The sequence below is a fragment of the Enhydra lutris genome, unplaced genomic scaffold (assembly GCF_002288905.1).
Source record: "Enhydra lutris kenyoni isolate GAN:26980312 unplaced genomic scaffold, ASM228890v2 scaffoldscaffold58, whole genome shotgun sequence".
NCBI lineage: Eukaryota > Metazoa > Chordata > Mammalia > Carnivora > Mustelidae > Enhydra > Enhydra lutris.
In genome coordinates this window covers 18,118,658-18,135,188 of record NW_019154142.1, presented here as the reverse complement: position 1 = coordinate 18,135,188, position 16,531 = coordinate 18,118,658, and the positions used below count along the sequence as shown (strand labels likewise).

The 16,531-nt window shown below is 34.2% G+C and overlaps 1 protein-coding gene across 1 annotated transcript in view; it reads left to right on the top strand.

The window, feature by feature from the left end:
* The window catches only part of LOC111158326 (UFM1 specific ligase 1), a 34,206-nt gene extending 20,540 nt beyond the window's left edge, over positions 1-13,666 (top strand). Inside the window, exons 10-19 of the mRNA XM_022520302.1 lie at positions 206-385; positions 2,208-2,328; positions 4,768-4,884; positions 8,097-8,214; positions 9,370-9,536; positions 9,617-9,747; positions 11,323-11,403; positions 11,681-11,766; positions 12,298-12,478; positions 13,079-13,666. Coding sequence (XP_022376010.1) covers positions 206-385; positions 2,208-2,328; positions 4,768-4,884; positions 8,097-8,214; positions 9,370-9,536; positions 9,617-9,747; positions 11,323-11,403; positions 11,681-11,766; positions 12,298-12,478; positions 13,079-13,297 — 1,401 coding nt within the window. The 3' untranslated portion in view covers positions 13,298-13,666. The remainder of the gene's footprint in view (positions 1-205; positions 386-2,207; positions 2,329-4,767; positions 4,885-8,096; positions 8,215-9,369; positions 9,537-9,616; positions 9,748-11,322; positions 11,404-11,680; positions 11,767-12,297; positions 12,479-13,078) is intronic.
* The last annotated feature ends 2,865 nt before the right edge of the window (positions 13,667-16,531 follow it).

The window sequence follows — 16,531 nt, the reverse complement described above, 5'->3', positions numbered from 1 at the left end:
GATGTTAGGGAGACAGAGGGCATATGACTCCAGAGCTCAGAATGATAATGAACGCAGAAATACAGTTTGGGAGGTTGTCAGCATAGAGATGGTTCTGAAGGCTATTAGACTTAATGAGATCACCTAGGGAGGGCATATATGTAACAAATGGTTTATCTGTATGTTATTATAATTATACTTGTTTTCACTTTGTTTCTGCTTCTAGCCTCTGTTACCCAGTTCTTTATCAGTCGAAGATGCCGCCATGTTGCTTCAGCAGGTGATGAGAGCATTCAGCAAGCAGGCTTCAGCTGTAGTTTTTAGTGACACTGTTGTAGTCAGTGAAAAATTCATAAATAACTGCACAGAACTCTTCAGTGAACTGATGCACCAGAAAGCTGAAAAGGTAAGCCAGATTTCCTTTCTCCTACTAATCTTAATAGGATTTTCACCTTAGAATCATCTGACATTTTTTGAAAAATGGAGTAAGCAGCATACACCCGAAAGTGAACACTGTGTTTCATGCATCATTTCCTTTTAATGCATCGTTCCTTTTTATTTCTTCTGGATTTGTTTTTCCTCTTCTTCACTCCCATCAGGACATACAAGTTAGAACTTAGGGAGCTGATTATATAATTTTATATTTTTATAAAATTTATAAATTTATAGTTATGATTATTACATTTATAATTTTATAATGTATAATAATTTTATAAATTGAAATCCTATAAATGAAATTATACATTTCACAGTTAAGTTTCCTAAGGGTATTGGTCCAACATTGAAATCCACAAAAATTATATCTGTGGATTATATGTACAAGTATACAGTATAGCTATCAATCACTATACTATTTATTTACTAAATCAGGTAGAGCCTTATTAATTTTACCTATTTAGGATGCACAAATGGGATAACTTACTGAGGAAAGAAATTGTTGATACTATCAAAAATGGATTAGTTCCTGAGAGCAAGTGCTGTCATAATTTCTAGAAGCAGGGTCCGGTCAGGTCTGCTTTAATGACTGTTCAATTCATGTTTCTAGTTAGCAGCCCCATCTACTTATAAAGCCTGCTCACGATAGGCAGAACAAGCCTATTTATCTTACACTGTTAATAAGTCCATGAGAGCTTATTAAGTATGTAAATAATTTGTATTCATCTCTATTCCTATTAAACTCTTTAATAGTTTAAAAAAGAGAGATAATTTTCTGTCTTGCCTACAAAGCAGCAGAGTAAAAGTACATAAGATTGTTACCAATACACCTGAGTTCCATTCTCACCTTGTTTACTGTTCGACTTTGGACAAATAGACCTCCAGTTTCCACATCTTCAAAGGAAGGATGATGATGCCTCTTTTCTCCTTTCTAAAGATAAATTTAAATTAAAATAAAGAAGAGATGTATACCAAAAGTGTAGCACATAATATCTCCCAAGTCACTAAATGGCTACATTATTTTTATTTGCACTAAGATAAAAACATGGTCATCAGTTTTCATTCTTTGTGCTCCTCCTTCCAACTACAAAAATAACTTTGAGGGGAAAAAAAAAAAAGGTGATTCTGCTGTTTGAACTGTCAACATTCTAAACCTTTTTCTTTAGGAAACCAAAAGGGAAACACCATTTTTAACATGAAAATGTACTTTTGTCATTGCAGATTTAGAACCCTGTCCCATGCTGAAAAAACAGTTTCTGAACATGGAAATAGGTCATTAGTCTTAACATAAATTTTTAAAAAGCAGAGATCAGGAATGAGTCTGGAGGAAAAAACAAATTATATGATTAAGTGTACAACTCATCCTACATGCTCGTTCTGTTAGGTTGGAGGATAGAGATTTTGTAATCTCAGGTACCCAAGTGGCACTGGACTTGGGAGCCTCAAAGAGAAAAAGAGCAAGGTCACCCAGTAAGCAGTGGTAAAGAAGCCAAATCAGCTGAAGAGGATTGCGTTTGCTGTATGATCAGTTTTTCAGGGACCAGATAGGATTTTTTATTTTTTGATCACAGGTTCAAAAAGTCAAGAACAGCAAGGGAAGAGACTGATCTTTGGCAAGGAGAAATAGTCTCAGAGTGGCAACTGTTGGACCAGGCTCTATAGTTCTTCTTAGCAATGAGATCAAACAAGAATAATTAGGATGAATAATAATAATTGAGTATGTAACTAACTATTTTATGTTTTCTGTAATGCCATATATTTTTGCTTACCAAGAAAAGCATGTTTTATTTCAGGAAATGAAAAATAATCCTGTTCATTTAATCACTGAAGAAGACCTGAAACAGGTCTCCATTTTAGAAAGTATTAATACAAGTAAAAAGGATAAAAAAGATGAACGAAGGAGAAAAGCAACAGGTAATAAGTTATTATTAACCAAGAAGATTCAAAGATGAATTTCGTTTATTTATTGCAGTGAACTCTACATTTATTACACCCTTTTATTTGGTTGATTTATTTTTAATTGCTAATATTAGCCAAATCTTTTGCTAATGAATTGTTTTGATTATGATAATGGAAATATTAGTGATTACTTATTCTTTTTAATTTTTTGTGAGAACTAAGTTAATTTCATGACCCGGCCCATGTCCTATTGTTTGCCCCCTCACTGTCTATGTTCCAGACCAGTAGCCTTTTTATCCCCCCCAAATTTGGCAAGTTTGTGGTTATCTGAAAGCCTTTGCAGTAGCTACTCCCTCTACCTGAATGTTCTCTCTCAAACTTCAGGTAACAGATTTCTTGTCATTCAGAGCTCAACTTTAAATGTCAGTTCCTCATAGAGGCCTCCCTCACCACCTGGAATTGTAGACACAATCATTCTCCATATATTATCTTCCAGTCTTTTTGTATTGCTTTTATCACTGTCTTGTGTTTTATTGTTGGGAAACCTTGTACATCTTGTTTATTGTTTCCTAGTTCCTAGTTCTTAGAGCACCTGTTGGTGTATTTTAGGTGTTCTGTAAATATTTATTAAATTACTGAATTTCCCAAGGACATCTCATTTCTTTTCTTTCTTTTCTTTTTTTTTTTTTTTCTTTTTGGTAATTAAGAGTCACTGGAAATTATTTGAGGTAGCATTGGTATACTAGTAACTTGCATTTGGAAATTAATTTGTTTTCCATACTTTCTATAGTAGGAACAGTTTTATTAGTGCTCTATCAGGGTTAAAGAAACTAGATATTCAACATGTTTCATTAATACAGCTGTACTGGATATGTGTTATAAAAACTTCATTTTTTTTAAGATTTTATTTATTTGTTTGACAGAGAGAGAGATCACAAGTAGGCAAAGAGGCAGGCAGAGAGAGAAGAGGAAGCAGGCTCCCTGCTGAGCAGAGAGCCTGATGCAGGGCTCGATCCCAGGACCCCGAGATTATGATCTGAGCTGAAGGCAGAGGCTTAACCCACTGAGCCACCCAGGCACCCCCAAAACTTCATTTTTATTTGTTGTGGAAATTCATTCCTATATCTCTGAGATTGCTTCTTTCCTCTTCAAACACATTTTTCTACAAAATCTTTCGATTTTGATACTTTGAAATTTCTCTCTATTTTTCTGGGAAGACTACTCCAATAAATCATAGTACTGTTCACAGCCACACATATTCTATCATATGATTTGAAGATATCTTATAAATTCACCTTAATCAGTTGGTTGCACTTATGTCAGAATAGCTAGTCTGTTTTATTTCCTTCTAAAAGTTCAGAGTCATCTGGTCATCATCTCAATTATAGTACTATCATATTGTAATAGTTTAGGTATAGTGCATGGAATAATGTCAAATATAAACATCTTCCCCATAAGAAATTTATTGCCATAGGTCTGCTTTTGAAAATTGTGTTTTTCTATCATAAAAGCAAGGGAAAATAAATTAATAGAACTTAAAATTATAGGACATGATAAAATTTAAAGGAATTGCACTTAGAATTTAGAAAAAGATCTGTAGTTATATGTCATTTTACTTTATCGAAAAATGAGTCTTTTGTGAAGAAGTGTATTATTATTTTTCATGTTTCAATCCCATTTCTAGATAAGTATTCTATTTTGTTGAATAGATACTTTAAATGTAAATATGTAATAGCAGAGAAATACCTCAATAACATTACTTTTATATACAGTGTTTTAGTTTGTCTCATAATGTGTATTTTTTTAGTCTTTAGCCAATAGGTGATTGATAACTATATTTCTCTATTCATCTAATTTAATATTTGTGGTAAGCGTTTATTGAGCACCTTTTAATGTGTCAAGCATTGCTTTAACCCCAAGGATACCAACATTAGTGAGACATGCTCCCTGTTCTCAAAAATTCATTATCTCATTGGGTGGTGGGAGACTAGGGATGTTTCCTGTAAACAAGAATAATAATCTTTCAACCAGAAAGACAAAACTGAGGGTAATTAAACTTGTGAAGTACTGTAATGAAATATTAATGAAGCTGTAGTAACAAAGATGGCAAATGAGGGCACATTTCTTTTGGGGAAGGGAGAAGAACCAGTAAAGGAATGGGTTTGGCCAAGGAAAAGTCAGACAAAACTATAGAAAAAAGTAGAAGAGACTGGAAGAGATTGCCTTTAGAGCTGGTAAGCTATCTAAGTGAGTTGCTCAAATTCAAGAGATTTCACATTTTATTAATTTTTTATTGAACAAATTATAAAACTTCCATTATAATTTAAAAAAAAAACCTCCCACCTTAAATAGCAGCTAAAAGTTTAATTATTTGGCTTTTATTGTTCTGCTGTAAAGTTAAATATGACAACGTAGTGTCATCGTTTTCTACTAACTAATACCGTTTTCCACCAGAGGGCAGTGGAAGTGTGAGAGGAGGTGGTGGCAGCAATGCCAGAGAGTACAAAATCAAAAAAGTCAAGAAGAAAGGAAGGAAAGAAGAGGATAGTGATGATGAGTCATCTCACACTGGTATGTAGCTTTATTTTACTCCTCTTTTGTAGGTGTGTGATTTTGTAAATAATTTTCTTAAGATGTATATTATTAGATGTATATACTAATGCAAGAAGACCTTGCTTTGCCCAGTGAGTGGACACGAATTTCAGATACCACAGCTTAGTTGCTGACCCCAGCCCCCCAACAGCACAGTTCATATTTTAGTTACCAGGGTGTATTAACAGTGAGTAATTACATAAAGTACAGATATAGCTGCTGGCTCCTCAGTCCATTGATCAGCACATAAATAATACATGTGCATCATGAGCTATGACAGTCACATCACTTATTTCAAAGTCTGATCACTGTGCGTCTCTTCTTCACTTTATGCACAGACAACAAACCATGTAGTTATGTTGCCTCCTTGTCTCCCAGTGATGAATCCATATGACATTTTGCAAAATGGATAATCAAAAGGGAATTGGCCAACAAAGATGAAAATGCAGCCAAAGAATGAAAAGTAATAACACTGGAAATAAAATATGAATCATGAATAAATGGTGTTCAAGAAGAACTAGCTGACTGTGGGAATGTTGGGATTGCCACTGTTCAGGAGACTAGGTATGCAGCCACAGGAGCTCAGCAAAGGCACACTTACTGATGTAAATGGAGGAAGTGGTTGTGACAGAAAGAATGAAAATGTCTTAGAGGATGTGAAGTTGGCAGAAAACTTCATATTAAAGGAATTCTCAGAGATGTTTTACAACATTGAAAGGGGAAAGGATAAAATGCTGTGAGCTGATCCAGAGTTAAGAAAGGAGTATGACATCTTCTCAAGGCATAGAAAAGATGCTTGCTCTGTATTGTAAGTTACAGCCTTAGAAGAAGGCAAGCTCTGTTCAGACTATTTTTGATAAGTTTTTCACGAAGAAATAAAATACTTTGTTGCCCAGTGTTTCTGATAAGCAAAATACAGTATACTAAATTATAAGTATTGGTTTTCTTTTTCATTTCCCTCTACATTTATAACCACCAGTAAGAACTCTTAATGTTTTCAGACATTTTTTAAAAATCACGGAACAATCATAAGTTTTCCCATTGTTTGATGAGAAGACCTTGCACAGTTTTAGCTTACACAGTCATTTTTATGCTTTCCCACTGCCCTACAAAACAAATTACAATATTTTATTTAAAAAATGGATTTCTGCATATTCAAAGTAGGAAATATTGATTTTATGCTAATTGGTTGATTGCTTCTAACAGGAGAATTAAGTATATCCATCTTCCTTTTTGGAGACTTGTTAGCATTTGGCACAGTTAAGTTAGCAAGGGATATGTTAGTTTTTCTAAGTAAAATTATGATTCTTTTATGTTTGTGTTTTAAATAAATTTACTTAACAAAACCGAAAAAAGAAAAAAACTTGAAGTGATGATAATTTGAAATTTCTTATTTTACCTCTTCCACAGAGCTCATTATGTATGGGCTAGCGCTGGAAGGTATAGGTATCAGGTGACATGGCTTCAGCAATTAATGTGCTACTGCTCATGATAGCATCGTTGCTTAAGAGCTATCTTTAAAATATTCTAAGATAGGTAAAAATAGCTACTGTTCTCAACATGTATAAAACAATATTAATTAAAACTTTCTTCATACTATTCCTGTTCTTATTTTAAATAGTATTAAGACTGTCCTCTGTGGGTTTTAATTTTTCATTGATAAATGAATTTTTCTATTCCTCAGATGTACAAGGGGTGGGAGAAAAGGGGCATTTCATAAAATACTTCTCTAATATCTGTAGCCGTAAGTAATTGTTAAATGAGGCATGTGATACTCCTTTTATGCACAAATTATGGAGAGGGGATATAAAGGTAGTAAAACCATTCTACCTAAAAAGATATGATTTCAGTGCCTTTGAAAGGGGGTTGTGTTATAATCTCTGAAATGGAGCATATAATTAGGTTCTCAGCTAAAATACAGCATCAATTCAGTGTGAAAGATTACTAGATGGGAATATAATTTAATAACTTGTAAAATGCATGCAGGAAACAAACAGAGAAAGCAGACACTATGTGATGCGAAAGATCAGGAATGGAGGATAGCAGATCTCAAAAAGAAAAGATAATGGATCTGTTCTATCTAACATGTCCATCTGTTCTAAAGCTGTGATGGCAACTTACTTAGATCTTGACACATAGCGAAGAGTGATTTTTGAGCTAGTTTTTATTTTATTTATTTTACTATTTTCTATTTTTATGTCTAAGTTTTTACAATAACCAAATTTAGCTGGAAATAATCACTTTTATATTTTTACAATATTAATAATAGAAATATTGTTAGCTTTCTTTGCAACCCATGCTTATCTAAGTTGGTGAGAAGGCATGACAATTCCACACTTAACAATTATTTCCATTATAGTAGCTGCATACAAATTTTCCCTGGCATAGAATTATTTTTTTTTAAGATTGTATATATTTATTTGACAGACAGAGATCACAAGTAGGCAGAGAGGTAAGCAGAGAGAGAGGAAGGGAAGCAGGCTCCCTGCTGAGCAGAGAGCCTGATGCGGGGCTGGATCCCAGAACCCTGGGATCATGACCTGAGCTGAAGGCAGAGGCTTAACCCACTGAGCCACCCAGGCGTGGTGTACAAAAATACAAAGAATTATTTTTGTAAGAAGAAAAATAAATGAGTGTAAAACTATGATATTTCTTCATCTTTGCCTTTCCCAAAGGACAATTTTTAGCTTAATTCTATTGGAGTTGAGTTCATATGATTATAAAGACTTTTCCTGAAGATCTTCTACAAATTGTAAGGATGATTTGATTTTTAGTAACTATTCATTTTTATAAAGAAGGAAATTCTGCTCGGTATACATTGTTCAACAAAGAGAAATTATCTTTTTCTTAAAAGATTTTTTTTCCATCCAGTTGATTGTTTTGATTTGCCACGATTTGCATCATCCAAGTTAGATCGGGGAAAATCATCTTTATTATTTTTTGATTGACATTAAAACAGTCATTAAATAAAGTTAGGGAAAAAATTTTTTAAAGTTAGAAAATTATTACTCATAAGAAATGCCACTCTTTTTAAAATTGTTTTCATTGGGTACTGCTGTCACTGGCAATGTCGGAGTCTTTATGGTAGGCAGTGAATGAACTACCATCTTAGTAAATATGTTAATGAGCCTTGTTTGCTTCTAGGTTGCTTTATGTTTTGTTCTTTTTCCTATTGCGCATTTCTACGACAGGAAAGAAGAAGCCAGAGATCACTTTTATGTTCCAGGATGAAATTGAAGATGTTTTGAGAAAACACATACAAGATGCCCCTGAGGAATTTATTTCTGAACTTGCTGAGTACTTAATAAAGTAAGTATAAAAACATATTTTTTTCTGTTTTATGATAGAAATTCAATGAGTTATTAAATAAAATTTTGACCCAACATCATGGAAAATATAGATTTTAGGTCTTTACTTTTCAAAGCTTAGAATTTCATCCAGCCACCAAATTCCAGATTTTGTTTGCCTATAGGGGCTGTTCAGTTTAACAAACATGTAAGTGCTTTGGATGAGGCAGTGTGGAAAATAAAAGGCAAGAGTGTGGAGGCATCCTCGGTCATTGATGTTTCAGTCCTGGTTGGGAGAAAAACACCACCAGTCATTGGCTGCTCTCTGACATAGCATGAAAAGTAACAACTAAAAGAAAAGACCTTTATCTACCTAGACTTGACAGAGAGTACACAGTACACTTTTAGGGTGAAATAAAGTAACAAACTGTGTTCAGAGAACAAATTTAGACAGCACTAGCTTAAAATTGAGCCAAGCTAGATTTATTTTTATACAGAAGTAAAAGAAATTGTGTCTAACTTGACCATTACTAGCTAACATGATTTTCCCCTCAAGTTAGTTCCAGTGTATAAGCATTGATAAATGCAATCCAGGAGCCCAGTGCATCTAACTTTGAATTTAGAAATACAGCTTTTGTAGTTTTTTTTTCTTTTCACTGAATATTTTTGATGCATGAATACAGTACATAATCATATTTTTCGTATGTAAAAAGATAGTTACTACTAACCATTTGCCATTACTTAAAATAATCTATTCTGAAGTTGTTGAGCATAAAAAGTTTTTTAAAAAAAGTTTTGAATATATTATCTCTTAGAATTTTAGAAATTGAGAATTTATTATTCCTGTGTATGGGGAGCAGATTTATGTCCTATTCTCCAAATTAACTTTTAAAAACTACTTTGGACTGAATTTGAATTAAAGCTTTTGTTACTGCTATTCTTGCTGTCTTTAGTGCAGTAATTTTGAGTACTTTAAAACTGAGAAAAATAATGCATTTAAGTTATTTAAGTCTTAGGATTAGAGGACAAATTCTTGTGAATTATACTCCAAATTAATCTTATTTGTTTAGAAAATCTAGAGGTATTTTCTTAAGACTTATTTCCATAGAAGCAAAATTTCTTATATGCATAAACCCAGTACGTTTTAATAAACTAAATATATTTATCTTGTGCACAGACCTCTTAATAAAACTTATCTTGAAGTGGTACGTTCAGTGTTCATGTCTTCAACTTCTTCTGCCTCTGGAACTGGTAGAAAGCGTACCATCAAGGACTTGCAAGAAGAGGTTTCAAACCTGTACAATAATATTCGGCTATTTGAAAAAGGGGTGAAGTTCTTTACAGGTATACTTAATATTGTTGTTTCATTGATTTTCATAATTGTTCCTGGACATTCATTTTAATAAAGCACCTTCATTTTCCAGATGATACACAAGCTGCTCTTACAAAGCACTTGCTGAAGACAGTATGTACTGATATCACTAACCTCATTTTCAACTTCTTGGCTTCGGATTTAATGATGGCAGTAGACGATCCTGCAGCCATTACAAGTGAAGTATGATAGTGATTTTCTTGTATTCTTGATGCATTATGTTTTGAAATAAAAGCATATTTTATTTTCTCACATAAGAAGTAGTCTAAAGGAAAGTAAAATAAAGGAAAGGGTTTTTAAGGAAAAAAAATCAGATTTTTATTTTAAATTGGTGATATAACCAGTCTGTTGAAAATAATGCTAATTACTTTGGAATCAACACTTATTTTTTTCCTACTTTTTGTTATGTCACATCCATTTTTCTGGCTGAGTTGCCGATCCCTTGACTGTTTTCTGGCCAGATTCCATAATTTCGCAGTCATTTCTGAGTAGTGACACCATCTCATTTCAATATTTAGATGAACTGCAGTTTTTTGTTAAAATGCTAATCTCAATCTAAAGTCAAAGTTCAAAAAAAAAAAAAAGTCAAAGTTCATTTCTTCCTCTCTCAAAATATAAGGTAGTGCTATGGCTCCCAGTTGCTTAGAGAAGGTGGGGTGTGATCTGTCCCTACGACTCCTCCTCCTCCTCTTCTCTATCCCTATAGATCCACTTAAAGTTGGAGATTTAAGAAAAATGAAGGAGGCAAAAGTGTTTCATAGGAGTGACTGCGTATCATTGGTTATCATCTAGGTCCAATTCTGTGGCCTTATGTATCTCTTGCCCCACAGGTGGTGTAGGTTGTTTTGAGGCTGTTTTTTAGCATGTGACTCCCTCTTTAGCAAGGACCTTCCCCTAAATCTCCAAACAGAGACACATTTATTTCTCCCTCCTACCCCAGCACAGTACTGTATGCCTTCCCACCTTCAGCCTGAGCAGTGACTCTCCAACTGCCTGGACAATTCCATAAATCCTGCCTCTGTGCCAACCTCTGCTGTGGGAAACACATGGGGTCCTGTCCCATGCCCTTTGGGGGCTACAGAAGAACTGGTGTGGCATGTGACAGGGAGTCAGTAGGTCTCCCTCATCTTCCAAGATTCACTGTAACTTTCAGTCAACCCATTCCACTAGGCCTCCACCAGAAATTTCACACTTCATAGGGCCATCAGACTCTGGTCAAGAATGCCATCATATTTCACAAGATACATTTATGTGGAGAGGGATGCTGAAAAGATTCCGCCCACCATAGAGTGTAACAGCCAGCCAGTCCTGGAGCAAGTTCTCTAGTTTATAGGCATTCTGGAACTTGGGAGTGGGAACCCCCTCATCCGGCATTAGGGAAGAATATTCTTCTCACCCCAATGGAAAATGGAGGGAGTAGCCTCTTAACCCCAAATTCTCTTTTCCCCAAAAGATGAGTGCTTTTCTCTCTCTCCCTCCCCTCCCCATCTTTCTCTTCCGCTTCTAGGCCAAAAGGGAGGAGTAGGGCTATACCTAGCTTGATTGGCTGACTGGCTTTTGGCTAGCTCTCCAATTTTAGAATGTTTTTGTCCCTAGTTTGAAAGCTGAAGTTCACAAACAAGGATAAATTCCATTCCGCATTCTATTATAGTAATTCTATTATAGTAATAAATGAATATGCTTTGTTTTCTTTTGTTTGATCTTCTATCTACTGCATGTCAAAGTCACAATCCCAAGAGAACTTTTTTCCCTTTATAGGTAAGGAAAAAAATTTTAAGTAAATTATCAGAAGAAACCAAAGTAGCTCTCACAAAACTCCATAGCTCTCTGAATGAAAAGGTAAGTAAAGTTTGATTCTGTTTAGATAATGGGACTAGAATTTGTGATCTTTGAGTAGATTTTTATCAGAATAAATATAAACTCAATCTCTTCTAGAAGTAAAGGGGGAGAACAGGCTGGGAACATTTTATCCTAAATCATAATTTCAAGTTCAATAACAAAATGACCTTTTAAAAAATTGTATTTAGGATGTAAAATTACAAAACCATTAAGTGACTATATTTCTTTAGGCAACCTGTTAATAAAAGTAAATCGCTGTATTAAATACCTATTTCAGAGCATAGAAGACTTTCTTTCTTGTCTGGATTCTGCGGCAGAAGCTTGCGATATTATGGTGAAAAGGGGAGACAAAAAAAGGGAAAGGTAACATTGAATTAATCTGTATTATTAATAAATTCTTAGATGTGTGATATTTCATATCCGAAGTTGGAATTTGACTCTCTGAATCTTGCACAAAGAATGCTTGTATCCAAATGGCTGCATACCATCGAGCATATCCAATACATAGGTGGCCCTCTCTGACCAGTATCAATAAGGTAGCAAGGCTTCCTAATCCCAAGCCTGGGAACTTTATACCAGCTTTGAGACCTTCTTTACAGGAAATCTTACCTATATCAGTGCACTTCTGTTTGATCCCCAGCAACTCAAAATAAAAAGTACACTTTAAGGATCCCAGCTATATCGTTTTCTCTGTCATGTTCTAGTGTATTAGTTTATCCACAGCATTTTGGGTTACGTGTCTATATTTCATATTTTAAGTGTCCCTGAAGATGTTTATGGAGCTAGATAATTAAACTAGAGAAGACTAAAAATGAATACAGAAGGGAAGAACTAAAATTGGTGAGAGCTTGTTAAAACATGAGAATGTGTTTTTGTGATTTTATTTTTGTTTAGGCAGATACTGTTCCAGCATCGACAAGCACTGGCTGAACAGCTAAAAGTCACAGAAGACCCTGCTCTTATTCTGCACCTCACAGCAGTCCTTCTGTTTCAGTTCTCGACCCACAGCATGCTCCATGCACCTGGAAGATGTGTCCCACAGATCATTGCTTTTCTTAATAGTAAAATTCCAGAGGTATTACATTTTCCACACACTTGAAACTTTTAAAGCTTTTAGATTCTGAATATTTTGAATGGATAGGTATAAATCATCATGAACAATAAGACACAAAACATATGAATATGACTTCCTGTTCTAAGAATGTGAACAGTGAATCAGAAGATTGATTTTTAAAAACTCAGCATAGCTCAAGAATCTTTTGGGGATTCTATAAGATCTATGGTAAAAAGAAGTCTTCCATTTCAGCTTATTCAAATTTAACCTGTTCTTCAAGGACCCGTTCCAAAAGTCTTAACCTGCACAAATTCTTCTGAGAAATTTCTCAGCTAAAAGGAATCTGGCTTCTTTTAACTTCCATATCACTTTGACTTAATCTCTAGTTAATAGAATTTAGCTGAGTCAGTTTGCATTAAAATGATGCGTATTCATGTTTGATCACCCCTAACCTGTCAACTCCTTGCCAGTAAGAACCTTACTAGTTTGAGCTTTCTACTTACATGGCCAGTGATTTGTAAAGATGAAGACCTTCATGGTGTATTGGCTGAACAAATCCGGTTTGTTCCATAGAAAATTAAATATGTTTGTTAATCTTTCTTCTCTTTTCTCTTTTCGCAGGATCAGCATACTCTTTTGGTAAAGTATCAAGGTTTAGTTGTAAAGCATTTAGTTAGTCAAAATAAGAAGACTGGACAGGGAGATGATCCCTTGAGTGATGAATTAGACAAAGAACAAGAAGATATCACCAACACTACTCGCAAAGAGCTTCAGGAACTTTCTTCATCCATTAAAGACCTTGTTCTCAAGTCCAGGAAATCATCTGTGACAGAAGAGTAATGATCTTGATTTACTTTTGTCATATAGTAAACATTTTTCCCGAAGTTTAAAGTGAGCGGTTACCAAAAAATATTCACTTCACAACCCTTGATTCCCCCTATAACCGCCCCCCCACACACAATTCAGTTTAAAGAGGAGTGTCGTATTCAGTGTAAATCTTAGAAAAACGTGAAATTTTTGTAAATTGGGTTCAACCATGGAGGACTTCTTTTTCACATTGTAATTCTAAAAATTACCATTTCAGGTTTATTTTATTTTCAGATGCCGAATGAAGAATAAATTTTCTGAAATCTTCCATCTAGAAAAGGACTCATGCATTGTGTTGTTAGATTTCAAATGACATTCTTACATTTATATATATATTAGGCAGCACCTTAAAATGTGGTCTTTTTTTTTTTTTTTTAAGGAAAAGAAAACCCTTTGGTGTCAGAATAAAAATCATGGATTTTTAATAAAGAGTGCTTCAAACCTAAAATACAGAAATTTACAAAAACTTTTTTTTATTACTAGGCCCTTGCTCTTACTTCTGGCAGATAGAGGGCCTCCCATATCCCCCACAAGAGTGACCTTGGTTGGAGATATCTTTAAAGGTGCAGAATATCAGAGGGGCCCATGCACTGCTGTGGTCTATTCTAACACAAGATGCTAACAAGTGAGAGAAAAAAGTTGCTTCTTAAGAGGTATAAGTCACATCTCAACATTGGAATAACAAAATGTAATACAAGTATTTTTCTTTAACCCAGTTTGCATTTCTAAATGTCTTTTTTTTTTTTTTTTTTTATAACAGTAGTCACTCTGGCATCTAATTCTTTGTTATGGGAGAATCCAGAAGTGCACTGAAGTCATTAGAATTTTATTTTTTTCCAAAAATGAAAATCCTTATAAGAAAATAGGTATTCTTATTTTCTAAAGATTATTAATAGTTAAAAGTAACAAATAGTTTCTTGGAGTAATAATTTCAAGCAAGTGAGATTTAAGCAACAATTTATTTTATATCAAAAAGAAATTTATTTTGAATAGAATAGTAAGTTAAATCTCAAGTATCAAGAAAGTACTATTTTATGTAATTCCTTGTATGGTATGTGTTTTGAAATGTCTGAATACAAATATTCATCTACTTCTAATTCCAAAGTATTAATACTTAGTGAAAGAAATTGATATAATTGCTAACTAAGCATTATTATTAAAGTTGATAGGAATGTAACATAAATTTAAAAATGTTTTTCCATTGGTAATTTTCTATTAATGTATTTTCATATGGGCAAAGGAAGAAAAATGACAAATCCTCTGTGACCACAAATTTCAGTTAGTTTTGTTTATTCAGTTTTCAAAATATTGAACACCCAGTCCAATGTTTTATTCAGTCTTAAAGAACCTTCTCAATTATATCTCAGCAGATACCAAAGTAATCCACATTTGTGTCAAACTAGATCATAGACAGTGAAGCAAATAAAATCATTCTGACTTTATTAATTTGTAGGAATAAAAATAGGAGAGACAACCAAGCAAATAAAAAGAAAACCATTCTGTCCTGTTCACATTCATTTTTTTTCATTCATCAAAATGGTTCATATTTTTCCACAGTAAATAAGAGTTTTTATTGTTTTCAAAAAAATCTAGCTGATTTTGTATGTAAAATTCTAATTTCAATAAAATAAAAATTCTTAAATGGTTATCTACTATGATCTTGGTAGGCAGATTTAAGGATGTTATTAAAAATAAAGTTTTCTGTTTCTATTAAATTTTGTGGTACTTTGAAGCTTTCATTATCTTAATTACTAGAATGCATTGTGTGTGTGTTATATGTAATGTATTTACATTTTAAAATTCTGATACTGAACATTTTTCAAAGTTTTTATTAAATTTTTCTTATGTAAAAATAGTTCCATAGTCCTCAATATCTCATTCCTTGAATGTTTACCATTCATGAACCATTTCACCTTAGTAAATCATTTTCAGTTAGCTGAATTTCAGCAAATGTGCAGCTGTACTCTCATATCTGCTACTTCCTACTGTTGCAGATACAATAGAGATACTTGAAAAACGTGTTCATGTTTCTGCCTCCAGACCACGTGTTTCTGAAGAGTCAAGGGAAACCCACTTCTGGTCATCAGAAGAATTCAATGAACAGTGGCATATCTTACCAAAATCAGTGAATTTTCAGAAAAGACATTAATACTGGATTAGATTAATAAGTGTAGAAGTTGCTTAAACTGAATATAGAACCATCTTGAACTCTTTAGAGAATATATTTTAGTCAGACCATAAAGCACCAAGGATGAGGTCAAAGTGCAACCGTGGTAGTACAGCGTATAGATTGAGAAGGAGCAGTTCATTCCTTCCCCAGAAATGCTACTCAACCCAGGGCCAAATGGGACTTTATTTCTATCAAGGACTAGCATGTGAGTTGGGTAGAGGGTGGGGTCAATGGAAGGTTTGCTTTCTTTGACTAATACCAATGAAGCCTTTACCCCAGTGTATATGGGAGATGAAAGAAGCATGTAGATAAACTCTGGGATGTATATTTTCCACAGAAATCTGGGACCACTATGAAAGTGGCCATTAAAATGGCCTAAGGATTCACACAAGTTGTTCTACCTTGAAGACCACACTAAATAAATAGATAGAACCCAAGAGAGACTCCAAACCATCGAAAAAAGAAACCTTGAGTTTCAGGCTTTCAGAAATACAGTGTTTATTTCATTTACATCACCAAACAAGAGGGAATAATTACTTTGGACATGTATTAAATTTTTATAAGTTCCCAGTGTTGTGTTTTATTTGTTTTACCAGCCTTGCCTCTATTTGTACCTCTATTTCCCTTCAGTGATTAGCAATAAGACTTAACCTTGATGTGTGTTTAAAGAGCAGGAAGGAAGGGATTATGTTGTGTGATAGAAGAAAGGGGAGACATGGGGAATTTAAATCATTGGCACAGCAATATCCTGGATGCAGGTATGACTGCCAAGTACTAGAAGTACCAATGTACATCTTAAAAATACACCTTGTTTTGGGACGCCTGGGTGGCTCAGTTGGTTAAGCAGCTGCCTTCGGCTCAGGTCATGATCCCAGCGTCCTGGGATCGAGTCCCACATCGGGCTCCTTGCTCATCAGGGAGCCTGCTTCTCCCTCTGCCTCTGCCTGCCATTCTGTCTGCCTGTGCTCATGCTCTCTCTCCCTCTCTCTCTCTGACAAATAAATAAACAAAATCTTTAAAAAAAAAAAAAAAAAAGA